A 25,334-nucleotide genomic window follows, 5' to 3' on the forward strand; every position below is an offset into this window, starting at 1 on the left:
CCCCCGCCGCGCCCGCCCCGCAGACCGTCTATCGCCCACCCCGGGCCCCCGAACCCCCGAGCCCCCTACATGCCATAGTAACTACAACTACATAATATTGCAATGTTATTTTTAATCAACTTTTATATTACAATTTGATTTAAATTATAGCGATGCCTAAACCAACTTAATTTGACACGATCATACTTTTAGATTAAATGACTTGAAATACTGGCAGAGTGAGGCTGCTGTTAATTTGCATTAAAAAGCTTTTGTTTTTACTGAAAAAGCTATTTTAGTATCTCTCGCACAAATTCTATGTAAATTAAACACTTAGATACGTACAAATATTATACCTATTATTACTTGAGTGTAAGTTTTTTGAAAGTATTTGAGTGTTAACAAGGCGTTGTGAGCGGTATGCAATGTCCCCTTCCCCCCACCTTACGCTATGTTCATAAAATATCATAGTCATATTAAAAAGAGACGACATTTAGTCAGTTACATGTATTTACGCAAGCACCGATGGTCGGGTCGGGTCGGGGCGGTGGGGAGTGGGGGGGGGGAGCGGCCGGGGTGTACGAACTCATTGCCGAATCACCTTCGCCGCGTCCCAATACAGGTTGAGGTCGTATCGCCAATAAAAGTAGTTTTCGATAATACACAAATGACAAACAACATACTTTCGCGCTTACAATTTACGCGCGCTAAGTGATAATGTCAAATTAATAATTATTTTGTGTTGCCGCTTTTCTACGATTATCATCGAGTGGCAGAATTAAATAATTATTTTAAACATTGCAGGATAGTCGTGATAGTCGTTTGAATAGTTAATACATTGGGAGTTCTTTGTTTGATTTCGGTCCGCGAACTTTTAATAATCATTGTTTATGTAATGACAAAACATATCCACTGTAGACCATAGCATTTTAAGTGACTACAAATATGTCTCGAAAGACGTAATGGAATCTTAACTTTTAATAGCGAAAAATCTCAAAAATCTGTACTAAAAAGTTACAATCGCATAATTTCCTAAAGTATGAAGCAAAATACTTGCAATATTTTGACATAGAATGTGTACCAACATTTAACGAGGCGTACAAATCGAAAGTGAACGTACGAAGGAAGTCGGTTGAACCGGTAATAGGTTTAATGTTATTAGATCACGTGTGCGTGCAACCTAATGTCAGTTTGACAGCTTTACTGATAGTAGCGAGAGTGCGAAATATTCACCTGGCAACACGGGAAACTCCCTGGGTCACAATGTTTCGGAAATACCTCTGGAAACATGTATAACAGCAACATAGACGGCTGTAAAGTCCCGCACAAGTAATTGCGAAATGAGTGCTCTTGTCAACCTTCTTTGTCCGTGAGCCCATGCGCATGGTTTGAACCTGACCTCGCGCAATATCAATGGCCAGTGTTGCCCGCCCGGCCCCGGCCCGGCCTAAACAAATAGCTGCACAGTAAGCGACCTCGCACAACACAGATAAATGCATCCGGCACCTTGTTAACATATCGCATGCATAAAAAATTGTTTTAGGCTGTCGATAGCCTTATCTCGGGTTATCGCTGCGTTCGTCTGTGGACACCTATGTTCCCGCTTATTTGAAAGTTATCAGGGTTATTCGTTCATTGGTACCGCCTCAGTCGCCGGTATCTAATATTTTGATAGGAATATTTCAACAACCAAGTAATATTACGCAATAAGAAGGTCATAAGAAACGCCGCGACTATCGATTACCAGAATAAAGTCTCAGTATGTAAAGTCAAGGAGAGAAATTGACAAAATAATAGAGATCAACAAACTACTTCACAGATATATTTGTTGAGGATTCTGTAAAGCATTTGAATTTGTAAACTGCACCAAATTTTCTTATTGTTGAAATAGAATAGTTAAAAGTGATTGTAAACATCGTCATTGTTTTAGTTGGATAAACACACGATTGAAGAAATATCTTTGAAATACACAAATATGTAGAAGAACGTCAGCGTTTCCATTATATTAGACAAACATTTACATTAGTTTTCTACTATTTGCCTGTTGAACTACCGGACGATAGTAAGTGTAAACTCAAGTGTGTGATAGGGCTTTTCAAGATGCGTGTCGTGACGTCACAATGTTACAAAACCAAGGCAAAATAAATGGTTCTTTAAGATTAATTAAAAACAATTGAATGAAGAATGATAAGTGCCACAAATTATGAATCTTATAAAATTTGCAGCACTTGTTAACTAAATGAAAATCATAAGCGCGGCAAACAATACAAATGACGTTACCGAAGTTAACAGCATCGCGAACATTACGAGAACAATTACAGATGTTATGCAAGGAAAGTGGACCACAGGCCGGGAACCGGTCGCCAAGCGAATTTCGACGGCCCGTGCGCGCGCGCGTTCTTTCTATTTTTTTAAAATATGATGTAGACGAAAGCGCTACCTAATTATTTTATTAAGAAAAATTAACTTTAGGTTAATTATTGTGAATTCATCGTTTATTCAAAATGTTAATTCTGCGAGGAAGTGCCTATTGGAAAGGGCCCGTTACAAATGCCGCCCTCTGGCGTTATCTGTGCGCGTTGCGTAAGGTGCAACTGCGCTGACCTTACTTAACGCAGCGTCGGTTCGCCGCTCCTCAGATACGCGCCATTTTCATTGCAATATTTTTTTAACTTCAAATGATGTAAACAACTCGATATTTGTTACGGCTTTTGATAACAACTACTAGTATTATATAAGTTGCTCTTAATTACATTAACATTACCAATAAAGTGAAATGTATGATACATTCATTTTTAACTTATATTTGCTACATTTATTTATAAATTTACCTCGTTTTTGTGTTTCTGAATAGTTTAATTAGCTTACAGATATGCGGCTTAACTTGTAACTTTGTAAGAATATGATTCACTATTCTACTTACAAGAGAGATATTTATAAGTAAGCTGAGCTGAGGTGACTGAAATCTCCGACTTCCTAACATAATAAAACAGTTAATTTTAACTTTACTTCTTCTTGGATCGATAAAACCAATTGTCTATTGAAGAATATATTCTTGTGTAAAATGGCGCATTGATGCAAAATGATGCAGCACTGCGCGGTGTCGGAAGCCGGGAGTAAAGGGATGCGCGGGCGCGGGCACAGCCGTGCGGCGCGCTGGTGTGTGTGCCTGTGTGAAGGTCAACCGGCGGCGTCATTTCCTGGTCATTGCCTGCGCCCGCGCCGCAACCGACGCCACGCGCACACAAACACACACACACACACACACTTACATACATCACGCGCAACGATAGGGTTACCATAACCCATCATACGACATATAACTGAAATCGATTAATTATTTTATTTGATTAATTTGAACCAAATTGTAATTCAAAAAATTCATTAACTTATTAAGACGAGACAAATTCCATAGAATAGTCCTAATCATATTTAATTATAATTTGCATCAGTTGTGCTAAAGGCTGTGCTCAATGATAGCCCTAGATGCGGCGCAGGGCTCCACTACCGCCTTCCGGTCGTGCAGGACGAAGACGTCGCCACTCGCCATTGTGCCTCCGAGAGGATATGACTCTGAATAAAAATTGCATTGTTTTCAAATCACAATTAAACTATGATAGTTATGCATCCATTCGCTCGTCACGATGCGATGCGATGCTCCCTTCCCTTCCCTTAAGAAAATTAACAACAACATTACATGAAACTAAGTTGAGACAAAGAAAGCTACGTTTACAATTTCATTCGGTTAGTATTTTTAAACTTCACTTTAAAAAAAATAACGCATAAAGCTGAGCAAGATATTTTTTCTTAATTTTAAAGTATATAGAGTAGTTGTACAGCATCACGAGAGAAGTGGTCTCAGAGAAATTTAAATGAACATCTTGCCATAAAAATGATGCAAAACTATAATAATAACAAACATTTCCATTATTTGTATGAGGCGTGTATGACATTTGCAGCGGTGATTGCGCTATCTCTTCCGTTTCAAAAAAATAACTACTCGTCCGATAAAAGTATTGTTGTTCGCATAATTTGTGCACATTTCAGTTGCTTGGAGGAAACGTTCTGGCCGATAACATATCTCCTTGACATCGCATATCGCGATAAAACATTTCGCAAAGCGCGGCGTCACAGATACGCGGCGATTACCACGTTTCCTGTATTACACAAACATTAAAAAGAAAGTTGTTATCATCTAAATTGTTTAATATTTTGTAACGTTAATATTTTTTCGATGCATCTTTTCTATATAATCGCAACACCTACAACTTTTTTAAATAAATTAAGTAACGCGAGTCGTTAACGTTATCACACAACAAGGCGACGCAAAGCGCAGCAACATCACTGCCCCGGCTAACGAGGAAGTCATTAGGAGCAGTGACAACGTCCTCTAAGACATTTTAACTATTAGCTTACTTTGATTTCACTATGTTACGGTTACCCCGCTCTGTTATCATAATATTCAGTTTCGAGCGTTAGATGCAATACGCTACACAGACGTATACATACAGTGCCGGCCAGCTCACACGCGCGCCGCATCCAGCGTGAGTACAGCACACCAAGTAACGTGTGTCCGCTATTAGAGGCAGTAAAACAGCACACCAGTTTGTATCGCAAGAGGTTTGTGGGGTAACCCATTTATTGCGAACGCGGGATGCGCGACGAGACCGGTCCTGCCTACTCCCTCGCCCCCGCGTCCTCCCGCGCCCCTGCGCCCCTGCGCCTCTAAGCGTAGTTCGCACACTTGCATCCGGGAATAAAACGATCCCGGAGCCGAGCCGACCAACTATCCCCGCTATCCCTACGCATTACGGTTCACTTCGGCTCGGCTACGGGGGACGTATGCTCGTTTTACCCGCGCGGGAGCGGCCGACTGGAGATGACATTCTAGAACTACAAGCGGGCGCGTAACCTTGATATTGCAGCAGCGAAACCAGTAGGATGCGTCCACCCGGTTAAAAATAGAAACGGCGGCGCATAAAATGCAAGTTTTTTACTCTGTTTTGTTAGCGTCTTCCCAGGCGCGAGGGATTTTATGTTGCGCGTTCAGGGAACGGTTCATTAAATTGTAAATAACAGATCCGATGCGACGCGACTACTGCAAACACTCGCCTTGCCCGAGCCCTGTCCGACCGTTACTCCGGCTTGTGCTTTGCGCCGTGCGCGTACGCATACAATACTCTCTCACGGCTTAAATTCACTAACAAATAACACTATCTTAGTTGACTATTCATTTCTAAATAATTCGTCGCATCGTATGACAAATACTATTCAAAGATGCGATGACGATGTTTTATCAGGTTCTGCATAAGATTAATTAGTAAAGATTAACATAATGCGACTACCCATATCATATAAACTGTGCCTAATTCAAAGCATATAAATTAGGTAATTTTTTATAAAGCTCTTGCTTTATTTATAATATATTCAAATGTTACCATCCCTAAAAGCCTCGTCAGATAGCCGGCGCTCTATAAACATTGTATTTAGGTTAACCCCGTATTAAAGACCCATTTCCTACCCTAGCCGCTGAGCGGGACAGATGTCCTAAAATGATAAGTAGACTTGTAAACACCCTTGTCACATTAAGACAGATTAAAAAAGTTATTTGTACAAATGTATAATACGTGAACACTCCCTGTTAACATTGTGATTGAAGATATATGCAAAATTTAACGTAATCAGAAATGATTCATTGATTCGCGAAATTATTAGCTGTGTCGAAATCTGTCAGCGCACACAAGCTAGGTCGCGTCAGCGTCGTGGTGTTTTATCAAGTGTAGCCGGTTGCCGCGCGGAAATACACGCGGTGAGAACGTTTGAGGAAAATTGTACAGATTCTTAATATTGTTGTGTGCGTTAAGCAAGAGATCTTTAAAACATTGTTCGCTCCCAACTCAATAATATCTATTAATAGCTTGATATGTCTAATGATATTAGTTGATCCGTATCAAAATAAATTTCCTTTCTCCAAAATAAAATAACAATCTTATCTTGATAATGCACAAACATCCTGTGACGATAAGATGTTGCTATTTCATTTCTTTGTACAATTCTATGCATTATATGCATTATAAAGTTAAACGTTTTGCTGTATCCTGTTTCCATTGGAAATTTTGTCTCCATTTAACAAATTGTACAAGTCAAACTAGGAATTGCTAGTCAAAAAACCCAACTATGTCACATAGAAGAAGAATACCCATCTAATTACACATTAATTACAAAAAAATAAAAGATTTATTCTGCATCATACATTATTCACGAAAAACATATACCCTTTTGTACTTAGGATTCAAACCGAATAAATAATGAGAACAGATAAAGTTTTGTATCGAGCGTTGTATGTCCTGTTATTTGTCAAAACATGTGCTGAGACATCAACAGAGGCAGAGGCACGGGCACGGGCGCGGAAACACGTGCGCCGGGGTCAACGACCGCCGATAAGCCGCGCGAAAATACGCGACTTAGATAATATTAGAAAGAAAATGGCGGCCGCGTCCATGGCGCGGTGTTTACAGCGTTACTATAAATACATACGCTGTGCGTAGCCACTAGTCAAACCTATAATACGAATCTACCTCCTACAAAATATCACTTCGTAAAGATTAAAAATTACTTTGCAATGCTACGTCACCTCTAATCCAAATTTTAATGGTAAAAATTGGAACGGTTCCCTCTGACCACTATCGAATTGTGTAATGAAATAATACTTTATCATAAACGTAACCCCAATTTTTAAAGATTTAATATAAAATGGTGACATATAGCATAGAGGATAACGTTGTAACCGCGACTGGACAGCGGCTGGTGGCAGCGGAGTGGCGAGCTGTCGACTGCCGAGGCATTGGGGTCAAGGCGAGGAGGCGAGGCGGCGGGCGTCGCTTGACGCAATCTAGCCGACTTTATCTATTTCAACTAGTTCTTATCAAAGCTTAGGTGAATTTTTTAACTTGCGTTTGATTCATGTCCATTTAATTATTACGACACGTCCCCGCTATCTTCTAGAACGTGCTCCATCTACATTTACAAAGTAGTAAAATTACGACGCAAACTAATATCGATATTATCTTTACAATCATAATTACCTACACATAAATACACTATGTTATATTATATATTATATATATATATATATATAGTTAACATTAAACCATTAATCTGAAAAAGTGTTAAAATTGTATTGAAATCATGTAATTTTTATGATAGAGTGTGCTTTGCGCTACTCGTAGCATCCTGCCATGAATTACACAACTACTCTAATCGCTACTAGGAGAGCGAACAGCAACGATTGTGCACGGAAACCTGCCAAATCTTGTTTACAAAATACTCGAGGCTTAGTTTAAAAATATAGATTGTGGACCGCGTCTCCCAGCCTCATGCTGTGAGCCGCGTGGGTCCCACAATTGTTTAGCGGCCGCGCTTGTGAACATACAATGTTGAGGCGCCTTAACCCACCGCCTTTAAATTGGGCTATTGTTCGCCGGCGGTGCATGTCTCCAACGCAACTGTAATAGTAAACCGCTGCACAACATTTGCTAATAACCATAATCTTGATAATATGATGTCGAATGTGTATATTGACGTTGTCTGTCGTGTGTTGCAGTGGGTGCGGTGAACGAGCGCGAGGCGTATGGCTACGGGTACGGAGGCGGGGGCGCGGGCGGGGGTGGGCACCACTTCGCTGCGCCTGCGCCCCCGCCGCTGGCGCACGAAGAGCTGCCCTACTCCGTGTTCGACTTTGGAGACTACCAGCGGCACCACCACCACAACAAACTCAAGCCGAAGAAGAGGCCGCGCAGTGACGCGCCCCCTACGCCCGGAGTCAAGCGCAAGAGCCGTGAGGGCTCCACCACGTACTTGTGGGAGTTCCTGCTGAAGTTGCTGCAAGACCGCGAGTACTGCCCGCGCTACATCAAGTGGACGAACCGCGAGAAGGGCGTCTTCAAGCTGGTAGATTCGAAAGCGGTGTCGCGCCTCTGGGGTCTGCATAAGAATAAGCCCGACATGAACTATGAGACGATGGGCCGCGCGCTGCGCTACTACTACCAGCGCGGCATCCTCGCGAAGGTCGACGGCCAACGGCTCGTCTACCAGTTCGTCGACGTGCCCAAAGACATCGTCGAGATCGACTGCTCGCTGGCGTAGGCGCCGCGCTCCGTACGGCGCCCTCCTGCGCCCTCCCGCGCCCTCGGGAATCTCGGATCGTGGACGGGACTTTCTGTCATACGTAACTAATTCTAGAGTCGAGTCATATTCCGCTCTTTCATTACGTTTTCCACTAACTTCTTTATAAACTTTGTATTTGTCAAATCGTCGTGCGTGTTACGTTCCCCGATCGCTTCTAATGTATGTTGTTCTTAAGATAAATGTTATTATTCTCAAATCGTACTAATATAATCTTTATTATGGAATTTAATATTTATACAAAATAGGAGACGAAATTGATTGCTCAAATGTTTATATATTACCTATATTTAGGGGAATTTCAGAATGGAATACTAAATTTGCTAGATGTTATTTGCGGATGGAGTGAGTTTTGTATGATGTTGAAACGAATTTTTAAATGTTTGTAATGAAATTTCTATACATATATTGCATATTTACTGTCGATAGACACTTCCTCGATCGACTGTACGAAATCTGAACTTCCTACCTCAAAACTACGCAAACATACATATTATAAATATACAATTTATTCAAATAATACATACAGTTTTTACGATTTGCAATTAGTTTAATATTATAGTATAAATAAGAGTTTATATTATAAAGAAATATTTACGTAAAATGTTTATATTATATGAAAAGTTTCGTATTGTACCGTTGGATGGAATATGTATGACATCTTTGGTGCTTACAGCCATTTGCATATACACCTTGTTACTTGATTCATTGAAAAACCTCACTCTTTGTAACCATTGCATATATATATACGTATATTTATATTGTCTGACTCGCTGTTACCTTGATATGACCGGAGTCTGCACCTCGGTGGCGCACTTTGACCACTATCTTTACCTGCGTGCGTCTCTTTTGCGTTATCTCATTGTGTTTGTCAAAAAGAGACGCAACTAGAAAGTCAAAAGTACAAGCAGAAGAAACCTATCTCCATCAGCAAGGCGAGGTGCGCCTCCGACTTACTTTAGGTCTGTTTACGTTATTTCCAGTCTTCGTCTCATTGAAACCGAATTTTGAATGATATTATTTGAGGGTTCTCTGTTCGTGGAATCAAATTGTAATTCTACTCGTGTACTGAAACCTACTGCCAACTTTTTGTTAGAAAACTGATAAATTAATGATTAAGGTATGGATTTTTGTGCGTTAATTGTGTTATATAATAATAAATAGATGTTTACTATAAGTGAGCTGTTGTAAGAGGACATGTTCTAGTTTATTACGTTTATTTAATTGTACGATAGGAAGCCGTGGGTCAGCAGGGGTCTCGCGGGAACCGCAACATATCAAATATCAAAATAAATTATTATTTACCATATTCATATACAAGCTTAACCTCTCTGCATATCAGGAATTGTGAAAACATGCCGTCACGTGACCGCGTGCGGTACAACACTACGTCGCCGCGAGACCTCTATTTTTTGTTACCTGAATAAATATTATTAATAATTAATTACGATTTGTGGTCCAATGTTAACGAATCATAATACTTTTAACTAGATAGATGATAGAACTAGCTCGTTGAGCCGCAAAACGTTGACTTCACAACAATAGACGCCTCGGTGTTGCGTGGGCGAGTGGCTTGCAGCGTGCAGCGTGCAGCGTGCAGCATGCAGTCTGCAACGTGCAGAGTGCATGCAGCATGCAACGGCTGTTGCACGGAGGCAGGGGCGGGGTTAAGGCAGGTGGGGGCGAAGGGTTGCAGGGAACGCACGTCCCGTCCATTAACAGTTAGCGAAGTGACCGATCCGCAAGCAACACTAGTAAATTCCCCGGAGTTATCATATGCAATATTTTTGTATTTAAAAACGAAATATATCAATATATTAGGACGTAAGGCATCATGATAGTAGTTATGAGTACAGCGGATGCTCACTTCGCTAAACAGCTGAGAAGGGTTAGTGAAGCCTTGGGGGAAGTGTGTAGAGTAAAATGGGTGCTAAGACGTGGGACCGAGGATACAAACGGACGAGCGTATAAATCATACACTTTATAAAATTTTCTATGCATATATATATAAAATATATATATTTATTAGACCAATCCAACCGAAATACAGGTTAAAAAAAATTACCGGCAGCGGTGCGTTAGTGGGTTACAAAGTCTCTGTAGATGACGATCTCATGTCCGGCTCCTTGAATGAATCCAGTGCCCGTTCCATGTGATTTATCATATATATATATTTACATATAATATAAAAGTGAAGTTTAATCGTATGTTATATATTAGGTAGGAGCATTTCTCAACGGCTCTTTCTTTCAGCACTTTTTCTTATGCTTTTGTAAATATAACTATAGTTTTAACTTATTTATTTTTCCGTCATCGAAGCGGCGGAAGCGCCCCCCGGTTCGCGCATTCCACTTTACATTTTATTTAAATCAATTTTATTGAAAACTGTCCTGAAATTGATAGATGTAAATTGTTAATTGTTTGTGAGACATTGAAATATTTATATAATAGTCCGGTGCGCGGTGCGCGGTGCGCGGTGCGCGGGCCTCGCCTCGCCTCGCCTCGCGGTCGTCAACTTCTATTTTCCTTTCTAGGAAATTTCGTTCGGTAGGTTACAAATTTTAATGTATTATAAATAAATAAAATTTAAAATAAACGTGTAGTAGATAATGAATGGACCAGGCGACGGCGGCGAAGCGCTCTCAGAATGTGCGGGACTGGGTAGAGTAGTGTATGCGCAAGTAGCAAGTTGCGAGTGGCGAGTGGCGAGTTGCGATGTGATCGAAATGTGAATTGAAGAGTTACCGGTCAGTGCGCGGTGCGCGGTGCGCGGTGCGCGGGATGTGTGAGCACGCATGTAAAAAGATGCTCGAAATGTTTTTTTAAATAATTTTAGTCGAATTGATGTTGTTGAAAAATCAAAGTCTAATTAAAATAATGTACTTAAATTTTTCAATGTAAATTTTAACAGCACCTTGAAAAAATTATCGTTAATGAAATTAATTTAATCGATCCTAGTCTTAGTAAAATAAATTTCATTCTTATTATATCTCAATCGTCCGATTGGCGCGGGGCGGTGGAGTAATGTCGGTTGCACCAACATTGTAAATACATTCAATATTTATAATCCAAAAAACGCACACCCTCACGACCCATTTGCAATATTGTTTTTGGTGTCGCTAGATAGGAAAAAGAGAAATTACTTGCGCGAAAGCAATGAGAAGGTTAGTGAATTGGGTATAGGCAGTAGAGGGGAGACGGCGCGGCGGCAGCGGAGACAAGTTGCCTACACTTCATTATATTCTCGCTCGTTAACAATTGTCCAGTGATTTTATGTCATTTATATAAAATTGTCCTCTTTTATTATATTTAAATCGTTGACAATGTTTGTAGAGTTTACCAAGACGACCTTGTTGTCGCAAACCTTTATTTCTTTGTCGTTCTGAGAGATATGTTCGGTGATGTTTTGCGTTATATTTGCTTCTTAGATTTACATGAATAAAGTCCGATTTGCTAATTTTAATTTTAGACGATTAATTTAACAAAATAGTGTATTTTCTGCCCAATAGTTAAGTTATTTTTCTATGTATAGTTAGTTATAAGTGTAAATGAGTTAGCACATAAATTTGATGCATGATGATAATGTTAATAAAATATCCACAATAAAATACAACCGTCTCGTTTTTTCTTACAACCTCTCCTCACCACTTCAGACTTCACCTGTTATACAGACAACAGCCAGTGCGCCAAGTATCTGTTCTACAAGATAAGTACTAATAACACAAAAGCGAATGTTTAGATGGATGGATGGATGGATGGATGGTTGGTTGGATGTTTGTTAGAATTTATCTTCGGAACTACTGCATGGACACCTCTGAAATTTGACATAGATGTAGAGTATGGAAGAACACATAGGCTACTAATTTATTTTTTGAATTCCGCTCAGACTGAGTCACAGGCGACAGCCAGTATATAATATACGATAATAAAATCTCGGTCTCAGTAAGTTAAGTTCTACTAGAGCCCTGAGCGAAATTTCTACAGCGCCCTCATGGTGTCCTGATTACTTTTATTCTTTGAAAATACTACATAAAAGAATGATAAGCTAACACTTATCTTGTTCATAACGAATGGGTATAGCACGCAAACCATAATGATAACTCAATGGAATTTCGCATTCTGTGACTCAAAGAAACTAAACATAACTTTATAAATGCTACACTACAATAGTATAAATTATTGTTCATAGGCCCACGGTAATTATTTTTAGAATGAGGCAAAGGAGCAGCTTTTCATCTCATGTTAAGTGATCCGACTCTGATGGACATTCGCATCACCAGAGAAATCGCGTCGCGGTCTTTTCTTAACGGAGTTAACAATCTGCTTAACATAACACTATGACTAAGTAAGATACAAATAAGTAAAATACAACACTTAGGGTTCAATTGCAATGAAAATAATAAAATGCGCTTTATACTTTCACGTAGCACCTAAAATATAATAAAACTAAACTTAACAAAAACGTTTATTTATAAAAAAATATAGGTCATTTAAGGAGCGGCCAAAAAATATTTTCTTGTTATTGCGTAGATAAGAAACAAAAAAAAGGGTCTTGACAGACACACGGACGGACAACAGTGATCCTATAAGGGTTGCGTTTTTTTCTTATGAGGTCCGGAACCCTAAAAATAATTAATATTATATCTTTGTATCTAGACATATTAATAAAATTGGAGTCTCGAAAATCCTCGAACGATTAACGAAGTTAACTTTTGGTTTATCTGTGCCCACCTGTGTGATTATTGATTATGACATCAAGGTAATGCAATTTTATGAAGATAAATATAATAGTCAACCAACCCGCACTTGGCCAGCGTGGTTGACTATGGCCTAGTCACCCGTAACTTAGTGTAGGCTCCGAGCCCCTTGATGGGGACGTATAGTGAGCTGATGATGATGATGATGAAATATAATAGAATGTCGTATTTCATTGTATGGAAAGAATAACAATAGTAGAGACAAAGTTCTCTTAACATAAGTGAAATTTATTTCAATTAGTCTGGCCATGTGGGATCACATCAGACTGTGAGTAGATCGCAATCGAATGAGACCGATCAGATCGTGTGCCACAAAAGAATCCGAGGTCTTATGAGCTCGCGTCGTATTAGTTACTCGCTCGTAAACTGCTAATCGATCTCTTACAACCTATAATCCATGGGACACCGAGATCCTACGAGTCGGAAGGCTCATGACAGATCGTAGCAGTACCTCATCTCAAATAAGATGATCGGACCAAAAGTATGTTTTAAATATTTTCTGGCAAAGCTAACAAATAAACCTTTCACCGGTTAAAATAAATTTGTAGCATAACATCATCAACATACATAAAAATTATTACAAAAAGTAAAATATATTTTACTTTCATTTATTATATTTCCGTTTCTGAACGGTTCACCAAAACATTCACCTTTTTCAGCTGACGTGTTGTTGTCAGTTATCTTGTCAAATCGTTTTGACGTGTAATAGCAGCTGTCACAAAATATTACGAATTGTTTTCCTATTTTCCTAATAATGAGAAAGAAAAAGTCGTGCAAAGTGACGAATAAATTGGACTAAGTTTTTCAATTTTACAAAGGGACATTTATTCAGAAACAAAATGGTTTTAATGACAATGATCGCCAGGGTCGTCGACGGCCTACCGTTAGCAGCTACAATGCAAGAGGATGAGCAGGTAACGATGATTTAATGTGATGAAATAATTATTTGTTCTAGTTAATGTAACTTAAAGAGTCCTCTTGGATGTTATATTGAACTTAAACAATGCTAGCACCTTCCTTTTTATTTATGTTTAATTTCGTTTGCTGTCATCGTTTCGTTTCGCAGAGCGGCTGCAATGTACTGGAGTATCAGAATCAAGCTAAAATGCTGTTTAGGAAACTAGGTCCCCAGTCACCAATTCGCTGCTCCATAGAAACTGGGCCCTACCTCTTTCAGTGAGTTGCAATGCTTTTTATTTTCAGTTCTTTTGCTTTATATTTATTCCCTTATTACAATATAAACATTAGAATTAGAAACAATATGCGTAAGTTCTATCATATTTTTTTTTCAATATTTTACTAAAATAAAAAGAAATTAATGATAAATGTTGTTTTGTTGCAGCTATTTAATAGAGAATGAGATCTGTTACCTGGTGCTCTGTGAACGAAACTACAGTAAAAGACTTGCATTCAGCTATTTAGAAGAGATAGCACAAGAGTTCTACCACCAATACGGAAAAAGAGTAAGAATTTGTGTATCTAGTTATTTAAAATATTTAAGGAACAAAAAGCATTTTGTTCTATTTTAATAAATATTCAGTAAAGTCAAGGCAGTCAACCTTTAAAAGTTGTATATGAACATTTTACACCTTTTGAATTTTCATTATAATGAACATTATGCATGTGACTTTCAGGTGAACACAGTAACGAGGCCGTACACATTTATAGAATTCGATACGTGGATGCAGCGAACACGCAAGCAGTACGCGGAGGGCGGGGCGCGGGCCCGCCGCTCCGGCGCGGCCGCACAGCTCGGCGGCCAGCTGGGCGACGTGCAGCGTATCATGATGCAGAACATCGACGATGTGCTGCAACGCGGCGCCGTGCTCTCTGGTTAATTACAACCTAATACCATACTATGATACTACAGTCGCACAGATTCTTCCACCCTTCCAACAATATGATACATCTAGTTTAGGATATCTATATGAAATGGAATTATCATTGTGGTATGGGTCATTTCAGGCATCTCCTTGACTTTCAAGCAAAGCTAGTTTCATAGTCCAGTTGTGTAGGATAAAAGAATATTTATATTTTTTGATAATATTTTAATTTTTTAAAGTGAACAAGAATTCCCTGCAACAACAACTGTTCTTGTTTTTTAAACATGCAATATTATCACATTTTTTTGTACAAAATTATTTTGTATGATTCACCATAATTTTGCAATATTTCCAGAGTTGGACACAAAGACACAGAACCTTTCTATGATGTCACAGAAGTACAAGAAGGACGCCACCTACCTGAACACAAAGTCAATGCTAGTGAAGGTGACCGCGGGGGCAGTTATACTACTTGTGTTTGTGCTCTACTTCTGGGTGCTGTAGCTCTACACTCCTACCTTACTGTCAATGCAACCAATATTGTGATGAATGTCTGTCTATACCTCACAACACTGCTACTATGTAATAAAATGGTTGATGTTATTGCCAACACAAAAGTTTTAGAAATAAAATTTATTTTAAGTAAACACTTTTACAAATATTTCTAAACATAGAATAACTCGCAAAGATATACATAATTTAAATGTTTTCAATTCTACATCATCATTTGAATTGTTGACCTTTAAGACTTAAAAGTTTTTTTTTCCTTAAAGCAAGCTACTTTCAGAGGAGCCAGAATTGAGGCAAATTTTCAAATTTTACCTTTACTTTTAAGTAATAATTTCAATGTTTTCGCGAATGTTGGTGGCCGCTAGCTTGTTTGTTACCTGTTCAAACAGTATTCTGATTAGCACTTCATAAGAAATTCTTACCTGCTCCAATCAATATTGATTAAAAAGTAAATTTAACAAATATAAGTAGAAATACTTACTTTCATCACAATATTAGCAGATGCAATTTGGTTTGTAAATTTATATATTTAGTTCCCGACTGACATTTATTATTCTCAATACATTAAAACTCGAGCTGGTCTTATGAATCATTCCAACATGATGTGTGAATCCGCATGTAACAGTTTTCTATAACATGATTTAAAATTTAGCATTAGTATTTAGTTAAATTGCTTAAAATAGTTTATATTTACATTGTATTTAAGACAGCTTTAGACTCCTTGCAAACAATATACTTGTCTTGTTATTTTATAAAAAGTTCTCATGATTATTTTCTTAATAAAAAATTGCCTTATTTATTGGTACAAAATCATTGTCTCTTATAAAATCGTGAATTAGTTATTTTTCTAGTGTTACAATGTAAACGTAGCCAATTTCTGCAACATGCTGCATTACAATATCAACATTCACTTTGCTAACCCCACATGGATGGTGACGGACTGTTTGTATATTATATGTGTTATCTTTCTATTTGTTAATGTATTTAATTACGATTGAAATAAATGCATAATTTTGATATTATTTATTATTTTAAATTAAACTACTGTTGTTTTACCTTATTTCATGAGAAAAGTGCCACAACCTCGTTAAATATATCTTATTAAAGCTAAATATAACCAAAGTTTAAGCAATATGTTTTAATTCAGTCTTCTTATTAGCCTTTGGCATGATGGATGGGAGCTTTAAGCTTGATTCACATCAAAAGTGAAAGTGCAACGCAGCCTTATCTTATATTATCAGTCTCCATTTCACTTTGGTGAAAAAAGGATTTAATAAGAGAATCATTGATTCTAGATCAACTATCTTCTTCTCCATTGATTAAACTATTATCTTTCATCGGCACCCTCGCAAGGTGAACACTTGTCACTGATTTTAATGTATCTATCAATCTCACTGCCATCTTTGTATTCAAAGCCTAGAAAAATATAACAAATAGTAACTGACTCTACACCACTCCTGAAATTACCCATCTTTTCTAATGTCTTTCCAGTGCCAAAACACTAGTACAAAAAAATCGAGTCATTCACATTGAATAAATTGATATCAATGTATTTTTCTGTTTAAAGCAGCGGAATACATAGACTAAACAAAGTACACAAACCTGCAGAATGTAAGCAATAATAACAGGCTCCTTCTTCCACTGAATAGTTCCAAACAATTGTATAGGGTATGGTATCAAAGTAGATTTGGGATGTGTCTTCATGTAAACCATTGATACTCTTATGTTTATATCCGTGTTATTCATAGGAAGTTTGATCTATGAATAAATACCAATATTAAAGGAAAAACTGATATGGTAAGTAGACGGCTTAACAAGTTTAGTGCCGCTGGCTTGCTTATAAAAGAATATAAAATACATACACCACCAATAAAAAATCGCCCATTTGTACTTTTAAGAAGGCCAATTGTGCGAAATTTAAAACTTTCATCTTTAAACATTTCACACTTAGCAGCTAAGTCTTCGACATCGTAATAGATGTAAAAGTCGGTCTGAAAATTAAAATTAACTGCCTTAATCAATTTTCTTTGTAACAAACTATATTGTTAAACAAATAGATACCCTTTTAGTATCCATACAAAAAGGCATGGTTGTATAACATTTGTTCTTTTCGTACGGCATTATTCTTCCTTTTCTACAGTTAAACCAACATTAATAAACAATAATTTTATCCCTCTTAAAAACTGTTTAAAATTAAAACATGTGTGTCAAACTTCAAACTATACTTTGGTTTGGCGCCACACGTCACGTCACGTCATTTTTTCTATCAAAGAGCATTTAATGAATTGATCGATTGTAGAGAAGTAGAGAATACCGATGAAACTATATTTTAATTTTGATGATTTCATTAAGTACATTAGTTTTCTGTGAAAACAAACTAATTATTTTTTATTTCAGAGACAACGTAAATGCTGAAAATTATAATTTCTTTACTTAATAAAATACATGCGAATCTTCATGTTTATCATCTCTCTCAAAGAGTATATAAAAATCTAGATCTGTAAGTTTTTAATGACATCTTCCTTACACGACTCGACATTGACATTTACAATTACAATACTTTGCACAATTTTCTTCATATTGTAATAATTTACTCGTAAATTAAATAAATTAAAGTTTTATACATACAATTTCTCCGCGTATGTTGGTGTATAAAAATTCTTTATGGTATAAATAGTCATACAGTCGTACACCGATCGAAATTGGCCAAACGTGAAATATAATTTCATCAACAGAGAAATAATCTCAAATAATGTCTTCATCATTAGTAGAATTAAGACCTAATCGACGCTTTTTGGACCACGAATTTGATGGCTATAAATTAAATTTACATGCTCTCGCACATTACAATTATCAGTTAAGCATTCCTGTTGATAAAGTATACCCGGATGATGTGCAATATTCTTTTGTACATGCAAAATTATTTGCCCTACATAATCACCTTGTGGTGGACCACTGGGATTATTCTTATGGATTCTACTATATTGACAATAAACAACAAGTGCAAAAGATTTATTTTGATAATTTTACCCAAAAATTTCAAACTACTGTTGTTTACGATATTCCAGCTCATACTGAGAGGAAACCTGGCCATTTTAATCTTTGCCTTTCTTTTCCATCTACTAATTTAGCCATAGTCAGTGATGGGACAGGCTACTTACATATAATTGAAACAGGTGGCAGAAATAATGCAATTGGGTATGTACAGACATGGCAAACATTACACTCCACTTTAGTACTTGGAGAAGGGAAATATTTCATCATAGTAGACTCAAGGACTCAGCATAAAGATGGTTGCGTACTAGTACATTGTTTGTTGCAATCAGTAGAACAGAATAAAGCACAGTTTGATTCAATATTGTCATGGGTGACATTTGAACTACAACAAAATGAAAAGAATTGGACTCAGACAAGTTTCAGACAACTTAGAGGCAAAGGAATAATACACTATGCCGCTATGGAGACCAATTGCTCCTCTCTTTATGTTGCATCTGACCACCCATTTAAGTTTACAGTTGACTCCGCAAGTGAAATATTGGAAAAACCTAAGAAAGAGCAAATAAATATTATTTATACATGGCTTCAAACAATGGAGGACATAACTATTACATTGAAATTGCAAACAAATTTTGATAAGAAATTGCTTCATGTGAATGTTGGACCTTCATCTATTAAAGTTAGCTATGCAGGTAAAGTATTCTTGGAAGGTAAGCTAAAGCATAAAGTAGAGAGTGAGTTTACAACATGGAATGTACAAGAGAGTGGTCAGGTCGACATACTGATCTCAAAGTGTGAGAGTATGTTATGGGACAACCTGATAGAAGGAGGAGATAACAATGGAGAACAAATATTGGATGCTTGTTTAGTAGAAGAAGCTCACAGGAAACTTGCTCATTTGTGTTCAGAGTTAGAAGTGACAGGGGACAAGCAGGTACCAGGACTTTCAACTCAAGAGTTTGAAGAGTGTGATGCAGCATCTGAAGAAGACACTGTACTAGGTAAGTGTGCAGGATTAAATCACACCATATTTAATGACACCTACCCTACCTAACACCCTCAATAAAACCTTTCTTATAAATGGACCAGCAGAAGACATGCATCAAGAGTGCATACAGGAGGCCTTGTTATAATTTTCTTTGTCTTCCCATCCTTGTCTTATAAAGAAGAGATGGAAAGTAGCAATAGTATACTTGCTATAATTTGTTCTTTCCTATGCAATGCATCTGCAAATGTAGATGTCTATAGGCAACTGTTACTTCGTTGTTTTGGTGAAATCAAAGGTCGTTTTGCTCATCACCTTTTGTCATAAAATGACTTCAAGCAGAAGTGTAGAATTGGCATAAATAAAATTTTAATGTATATTTCTATTTTTTTTCAGTTCGCATGGATTTAAACAGCCATGAAGTAACACATCGTATTCCACTTAGCGTACATCAGTACTTATTTGACATCAAACTAGAAATGGATGAGGTTCCTGCATTGGCATTACGACATGACGTCGATGCTTGCATTTGGCAGCCATACGCTCAGCTAGTGAACACTGAGACATGGCCTGTCAAGCACCAAGGGACTCTACTTGCATTTGGATATGTACAATCATCTAAACAGAATCGTAAATTTGTTACTTGTCCACCAAATTTCGCATATAGTGTAGTATGTGAAGCTTCAAAGCACATTTTTATTTACAAAAAGACATATGATGATAATTTAAACTTAAGAAAAAGAAATGAAGGGAAACTGGAAAATGTAAAATGTGGGCAACAGCGTATTCTTAATGTAGATAAATATGGAGAAGTTTTAGGGATTAATGCCACTAATGAATATTTATTTGTTTTGACTCAAAATACTTTGATTGCTATTCAGGTTTAGTAAATAAATCAAATAATATAATCAAGAATAAAATTATTTTTTACTTTTTAATACTAGATTCATTCTCACTGTCACTACTAACTATACTTTCTTCTGATGAATAACCTGTTGTAAACAGTAGGTTTTTAGGTCTCTTTTTCCTTTCTTCTCTTATTTCTTTTTCAATTTCCATTTTTTTCTGCTGTGCCACTTTCTCTGTTAACAACTGTCGGGGCCTTTTCCTTAGATTATCAATATTTTGCCTGGAGTTTTCAAATCCAGGTTCATTTTTATCATTTTTCGTTTCATCAAGCTCTTTCATATTAGATTCAAACTCATCTTCTGAAAATGTTAGGTGTATTCATAAGTAATAATAATTGTTATAAAATAAATATGGGATTTGTCCTAATCTAATGACTTACCCGGTGTTATGATCTCAAAGTTACATGCATGGTCTTTGAGAACAATAAATATTATAGGGAATTCAACTATACATTTTCCTGACAGATTTTCACCTAAGGTTTCTGTAGCATCCAGTTCAAAAAACTTTCTTGCTGATCCCCTTATTTTCTCAGCTAGAATGAATATTAACAAATTTAAATCACTAAGAAGTACAAGAGTATGTAAACATACCATAACCTTTTCTAAAAAGTGAGTGTTGCCAATAATTATAGATCTATGCATGGTTTAAGCATTAAATGGAAAATAAAGACTATGGTGTATGCTGACGGAATAATTTGGTAGTTTAATTACCTTTTAACAATATTTTGATGCCACTAAATCCTGCTGATTTATAGAAAGCCAGAGACTTTGATCCTTCAAAAGGTGGTGCATTTGGATTGAGATATTTATCCATCAGTCCTGACAACTTGCTTTGTTCAGGACATTTCTCATCCACAAACTTTAATGGTTTTGTGTCAACATTAGGAAATATCCACTCAACTCTCCATGATATGATGTTTGTCTTGTAATTATATCTTGTTGTGTTTACACTGTGTCGTGTAAAATTTTGGGCCAAGAACTGTAATGCAATACCCCTGTTTCTTGCTGCCATTTTTAATTTGAATAAATGCTAAAAATTTAAATGCAACCAATTAATGTGAGAAAACACGGCTTATATTTAACCAGTGTTACAAATGCTTACAATAGGCAAATCCTTGTCAATTCTTGTAAATTTCTTTTTTTCATCTCTCCTGACCGCATAAACAAATCTTGCGCATTCCTCTAACAAGCGATAGTCACTCAGCAGGTCTGTATCTGTAAAATCCTTCATCCTGATGAATTTAGTTCTGTCACGAATCCCATCGCATTCTAATTCTTTCTTGTGTATTCGAACGCAAGATATACAACAAGTCTTTACTTCACACTTAGGGCAAGTATAAATTGCTTCCCGCGCATCGCAAACCTCGCAATTCCCCAGTCTATAATATGAAGAAAATATTAGATTTTAAGCAGTAAGATTTAAAAACCGTTAAAGTAGATTTATGAAGAAATTATTCAACGGTACCTTGAAGAAGTGACTTTTTCACTGTAAGACTCACTATCTGAAGACGACATTTTTTTACTGTATTTCTTGTGTATTATACTTAAGAGTTTTATATAAACTTGCGGTATGAAAACATTATTATAAACAACATTCACACGTTTCAATAAATTTCTGAGCTGTCACTGTCATAACTTTTTGGTTATATTTCAGCGCGCGCAAAAAAGTCCACAGTACACAGTATAGGTACAACAAATTGTAGGATTTTGTATGTACCTATACAAAGTTGTACAGGACTTTCCATGTTTTACTTTTATAACAGAAGTACCCATTACAATTAAGTACAGTATTTTATATACTCTTTGGAAGTACCTATTATACAAAAATTATATCAACGAAACTGTCATGTTTTCATAATTTTATTTAATCTGCTTTAGGTTTGTCAAATCGGTAAATATAACCTGAAAACTATCAAAAAGCAAAACAAATAAAATATTTTGGATTTGAATGGGATACTAAATAGAAAAAAAGTATTCTCATTATGGTGACGCCCGATTTTCAGAGTGATGACTGGGATTTACCATGCTCAGACGACGAAATGTCGAAAACTGGATTGTTCATTGGCAAAAGTTGGATGCCCGATCCCGCGGAATTAGAAGACTTATACAAAACAATTGAAAAAACGGGCACTTTACCTTTGGAATGGAAATGTCCAGGTAGACGTGCTCCATCACCAGTCCCAGTCTGCAAGGATAACCAACCAGAAATACCCGCTTCACCAATAAGAGAGGAAAAGTCTGATTTTGATTTTATGGATGAAGTCAGTTCTTTGCGTTTGCGCGTCCGGAGAGAAGGAGAAGACACGTTAAGAGGTTCAGCAAAGAAAAAAACAACATCTTTTGATGGAATTTTGTCTAATATGATTAGGCACAAAAGAATAGAGCAAATGGAGAAACAGGCTAATACTCCATCTTCCTCGCCCAACACCTGAGAATACGTCTTCACACAGAAGCATTATTTGGTTTAACTTTTTATATCAAGACAAAGATCTAATTGACTAAACAAAACTTAAATCCTTAAATGAAAGAAGACAATGCCTTTCAAAGTAACAATTTCTAGAAATGTGCTATGAAATCTTACAAATATTAAAATATTTAAATGATTGGATTGTTAGTAGTTTACTCCAAAGTGTCACTAAGGACCTGGATGAAATTAGGCAAAAAGATAGATTACTCCCTAGAATAGCCTATAAGCTACTTATTAATATTTTTTTGTCTAATGAACAATAATCATCATATGTGGGTGACATCTTATTTAAACAATTATAGTGCTTTCATAATTTTTATTGAACTCCACAATATTTAGGGATATTTTTTTTTTATTAAAAGTATTAAAAGCAAAATACTGTTGAAAGTTTCTAAATAGTTAATTAGGTAAATAAAATATTTAACTTATTTTGTTTTTTTTTTAATTTTTCAAACTATGTACACTTAAACAGATAAATGAGCAGATTTGGGCCTTAACAGTTGTTCATTTTCTTCAATAAGTTGTCGACAACTGTCCATGTTATCAATTAAATGATCTAATTGCCAGTGTTTCCTCAATAGGGCATGGTCCAATGTAAACTTGCCCTGTCTAATGCACTGCAGACCTGTGCAGTAAGCTGATGTCTTCAGCTGGACTCCAAGATCATGGATCAATGTCCACAAGTATTTTTCATACTCATTAACTGCTTGCACTTCTGTAAAACAAAATAAAAGCATGTGTAAATGTTCTATTATTCATTTACCAACATTAAAACATGTAATGTATATTATTTAATACCTAATGTAAAATTGGGTGGTTCAAAGTGTACACATTTCAATCCATATATAATAGGTAGTTTGCTATTTGCAGGCCTGATCACCCCCTGAGAAGCTAGATCGTATGCGGTCTGTGAGTCCATATGTAGGCCTGACAATCTGCAAACAATAAATTATTCATGTTTTAAACTGTTAGTTTCTACTATTCATATTTTAATTTATTTTAACATGAAATTATTTCACTCCTATATACTTACTCAAACATGGTTTTCTGATGAGCAGATTGCATATGTGCAACAATTCTATCTATCTTAGCTCTGGTCACATGGTTGAATGTAGACCTTTCAATTGTTTTCCCATTCCAAAAGTATGTGTCTGTTGCTTTGCCCAGCTGGCCATGCACTTTGTAAGCTCTTGTTGGTCTTGCCACATTGATCTGGTATGTTAGCCTTGTGCCTTCATTCAAGCCTAGTACTATAACACAAATGAAGGTTAAATAATACACAAAATGTGAATGAACAAATCTACAATAATTATAACTTACCTGTTCATATACTGACAAAAAGATGGTATATGAACTGGCAAGTTGTTAAATTTAAGTATGTACTTACACAGGACCCCACTTGTAAATAAGCCGAGATGAGTAGCCCAACTACACCTAAAATCATCATGAGTGTACCGGGGGCCGCACACCAAGGGATCGTCTGCATAGTTGGGCACCAATTTAACAGTCATGGGCGCATTAGTTGCACCTATAATTTCAACTCTTTTCTCTTGAGGTCTATCAGGTAACGCATTTAAATCTGAAAGACAATGTTTTCGCTACAAACGTGGATTTATAAAAAAAGTATACCAAGAACAAGTATAACAAGAATTTAACCTCTGCAAATATTGGTCACAATTGTATGTTGCACTTGTCGCACTGGCACTCGAGGAGGTTTGTAAACACATATAAGTCCGTTTAAAGTTTTATAAGCCAAAGCAGCATTTATATGCTTAACCATTTTGCAAAAATAATAATGTTTTCATTTGTGAATACAAACAGGGAACCTAGATTTAGCTGTCATTGTCATATGTCATCTGTCATAGTCAGCCGTCAATGTCAACGTTACATTTTTTTTGTTCTATTGCTTGACCCTTGGATATTAGGAGAGTCCAAAATGTTGTATATTTTTACTTAAAACTTAGTAATTTCCAGTTTTAAATAAAAAAAGCATCTTTTTTCGAAAAAAAGGAAAGGTAAAAAGAAAATAAATTAAACAGAAAGCAATGGCAACACTAAACCTAAAAAGCCGAAAGAACTCAACCTTTATGACACGACACGACACGATTAGTCTGTGGTGTCGAGCAATGGCCGACAGAAAAAGACTGTTTCGGTAACGCATCGCGAGTGTCTATATTTTCATATTCAAAAACATTTTTATTAAATCGCGTATCATATTCGAATGAGTGTTTTTGTGAATAAATAGTTGTGTTATATTTGACTGTGATACATTAAAGTGATTGTATATGAACGGCTAATAGTTGTATGATTTGTGAAATTTTTGTTATTGGTAAGTTGCCGTTTCAATTTATAATGGTATCTTTGATAAGTTGACATGAACAAATAGCAGCATACAATACCTATTGTGACGGTTGTTCGTGTTTAGCAAATTTTAGATTAAACAATCAAACATTGGATTGTTTTGTTCCTTTGGCAATCATCTATGTTTTGTAATTCACTCACGAAAGTCACCAACAAACTGAGACATAAAGTTTGTTGCCAAAATTAAGTTTCTTATGAATGGTACTGGTAGTATATGTATTTTAAAATAGACATAAATGAAATACAAATTGAGATATACATGAAATTCGCGAATTTAAGTATACTTTAACATTTATTTTTCTAACGGAAAAAGATCAGAAATTCTTATTTTTAGTCAATAATGATATGTCTGAACTAAGCATA

The 25,334-nt window shown here is 36.5% G+C and overlaps 8 protein-coding genes across 10 annotated transcripts in view; 5 read left to right on the forward strand and 3 right to left on the reverse strand.

The window, feature by feature from the left end:
• Eip74EF (Ecdysone-induced protein E74) overlaps positions 1–10,490 on the forward strand; it is a 141,131-nt gene extending 130,641 nt beyond the window's left edge. For all 3 annotated transcript variants that reach the window (XM_013311211.1, XM_013311212.1, XM_013311213.1), the window contains one exon: positions 7,583–10,490. In XM_013311211.1, coding sequence (XP_013166665.1) covers positions 7,583–8,124 — 542 coding nt within the window. In that variant the 3' untranslated portion in view covers positions 8,125–10,490. The remainder of the gene's footprint in view (positions 1–7,582) is intronic.
• Positions 10,491–13,587: 3,097 nt separating this feature from the next.
• Sec22 (vesicle-trafficking protein SEC22) lies at positions 13,588–15,891 on the forward strand. The gene is made up of 5 exons (XM_013311789.1): positions 13,588–13,834; positions 13,987–14,096; positions 14,263–14,383; positions 14,555–14,753; positions 15,099–15,891. Exons 1-5 carry the CDS (start codon positions 13,760–13,762, stop codon positions 15,245–15,247), a joined length of 654 nt encoding a protein of 217 aa, XP_013167243.1. The 5' UTR covers positions 13,588–13,759; the 3' UTR covers positions 15,248–15,891.
• Positions 15,517–17,505, reverse strand: LOC106117459 (uncharacterized). The gene is made up of 4 exons (XM_013311790.1): positions 17,315–17,505; positions 17,116–17,244; positions 16,856–17,011; positions 15,517–16,669 (listed from the first exon to the last, which is right to left on the reverse strand). The coding sequence occupies exons 1-4, from the start codon at positions 17,372–17,374 to the stop codon at positions 16,550–16,552; spliced, it is 465 nt and encodes a 154-aa protein (XP_013167244.1). The 5' UTR covers positions 17,375–17,505; the 3' UTR covers positions 15,517–16,549.
• Positions 17,506–17,801: 296 nt separating this feature from the next.
• LOC106117280 (nudC domain-containing protein 1) lies at positions 17,802–20,148 on the forward strand. The gene is made up of 2 exons (XM_013311511.1): positions 17,802–19,251; positions 19,632–20,148. Exons 1-2 carry the CDS (start codon positions 18,006–18,008, stop codon positions 20,120–20,122), a joined length of 1,737 nt encoding a protein of 578 aa, XP_013166965.1. The 5' UTR covers positions 17,802–18,005; the 3' UTR covers positions 20,123–20,148.
• LOC106117282 (box C/D snoRNA protein 1) lies at positions 20,141–21,789 on the reverse strand. Its single transcript, XM_013311512.1, has 5 exons — positions 21,609–21,789; positions 21,246–21,522; positions 20,855–21,173; positions 20,524–20,676; positions 20,141–20,443 (listed from the first exon to the last, which is right to left on the reverse strand). Exons 1-5 carry the CDS (start codon positions 21,656–21,658, stop codon positions 20,163–20,165), a joined length of 1,080 nt encoding a protein of 359 aa, XP_013166966.1. The 5' UTR covers positions 21,659–21,789; the 3' UTR covers positions 20,141–20,162.
• Positions 21,790–21,996: 207 nt separating this feature from the next.
• Positions 21,997–22,944, forward strand: Pa1 (PTIP binding protein Pa1). The gene has a single exon (XM_013311514.1). It carries the CDS (start codon positions 22,126–22,128, stop codon positions 22,573–22,575), a length of 450 nt encoding a protein of 149 aa, XP_013166968.1. The 5' UTR covers positions 21,997–22,125; the 3' UTR covers positions 22,576–22,944.
• Positions 22,945–22,986: 42 nt separating this feature from the next.
• LOC106117283 (probable tRNA pseudouridine synthase 2) lies at positions 22,987–24,466 on the reverse strand. The gene is made up of 5 exons (XM_013311513.1): positions 24,267–24,466; positions 23,998–24,189; positions 23,644–23,860; positions 23,409–23,545; positions 22,987–23,325 (listed from the first exon to the last, which is right to left on the reverse strand). Exons 1-5 carry the CDS (start codon positions 24,388–24,390, stop codon positions 23,075–23,077), a joined length of 921 nt encoding a protein of 306 aa, XP_013166967.1. The 5' UTR covers positions 24,391–24,466; the 3' UTR covers positions 22,987–23,074.
• A 241-nt stretch (positions 24,467–24,707) lies between these two features.
• The window catches only part of LOC106117232 (uncharacterized), a 39,945-nt gene continuing 39,318 nt past the window's right edge, over positions 24,708–25,334 (forward strand). Inside the window, exon 1 of the mRNA XM_013311424.1 lies at positions 24,708–24,939. The gene's annotated coding sequence lies outside the window, so the exon portion shown is untranslated. The remainder of the gene's footprint in view (positions 24,940–25,334) is intronic.

Source organism: Papilio xuthus, unplaced genomic scaffold (genome assembly GCF_000836235.2).
Source record: "Papilio xuthus unplaced genomic scaffold, Pxut_1.1 DF827680.1, whole genome shotgun sequence".
In the NCBI taxonomy this organism is placed as follows: domain Eukaryota; kingdom Metazoa; phylum Arthropoda; class Insecta; order Lepidoptera; family Papilionidae; genus Papilio; species Papilio xuthus.

Coding starts and splice junctions, on each gene's coding strand:
- Sec22 (XM_013311789.1), top strand. CDS start 13,760: ATGGTTTTAATGACAATGATCGCCAGGGTCGTCGACGGCCTACCGTTA. Junction 14,097..14,262: donor ACTGGGCCCTACCTCTTTCA/GTGAGTTGCAAT, acceptor GTTTTGTTGCAG/CTATTTAATAGAGAATGAGA. Junction 14,384..14,554: donor ACCACCAATACGGAAAAAGA/GTAAGAATTTGT, acceptor TGTGACTTTCAG/GTGAACACAGTAACGAGGCC.
- LOC106117459 (XM_013311790.1), bottom strand. CDS start 17,374: ATGCCGTACGAAAAGAACAAATGTTATACAACCATGCCTTTTTGTATG. Junction 17,245..17,314: donor TTTGTATGGATACTAAAAGG/GTATCTATTTGT, acceptor TTTAATTTTCAG/ACCGACTTTTACATCTATTA. Junction 17,012..17,115: donor GGCGATTTTTTATTGGTGGT/GTATGTATTTTA, acceptor ATTTATTCATAG/ATCAAACTTCCTATGAATAA.
- LOC106117280 (XM_013311511.1), top strand. CDS start 18,006: ATGTCTTCATCATTAGTAGAATTAAGACCTAATCGACGCTTTTTGGAC. Junction 19,252..19,631: donor TGAAGAAGACACTGTACTAG/GTAAGTGTGCAG, acceptor ATTTTTTTTCAG/TTCGCATGGATTTAAACAGC.
- LOC106117282 (XM_013311512.1), bottom strand. CDS start 21,658: ATGTCGTCTTCAGATAGTGAGTCTTACAGTGAAAAAGTCACTTCTTCA. Junction 21,523..21,608: donor GAAAAAGTCACTTCTTCAAG/GTACCGTTGAAT, acceptor TTCATATTATAG/ACTGGGGAATTGCGAGGTTT. Junction 20,677..20,854: donor CATCAAAATATTGTTAAAAG/GTAATTAAACTA, acceptor TATTCATTCTAG/CTGAGAAAATAAGGGGATCA.
- Pa1 (XM_013311514.1), top strand. CDS start 22,126: ATGGTGACGCCCGATTTTCAGAGTGATGACTGGGATTTACCATGCTCA.
- LOC106117283 (XM_013311513.1), bottom strand. CDS start 24,390: ATGGTTAAGCATATAAATGCTGCTTTGGCTTATAAAACTTTAAACGGA. Junction 23,861..23,997: donor ATTTACAAGTGGGGTCCTGT/GTAAGTACATAC, acceptor TTTGTGTTATAG/TACTAGGCTTGAATGAAGGC. Junction 23,546..23,643: donor CATCAGAAAACCATGTTTGA/GTAAGTATATAG, acceptor TATTGTTTGCAG/ATTGTCAGGCCTACATATGG.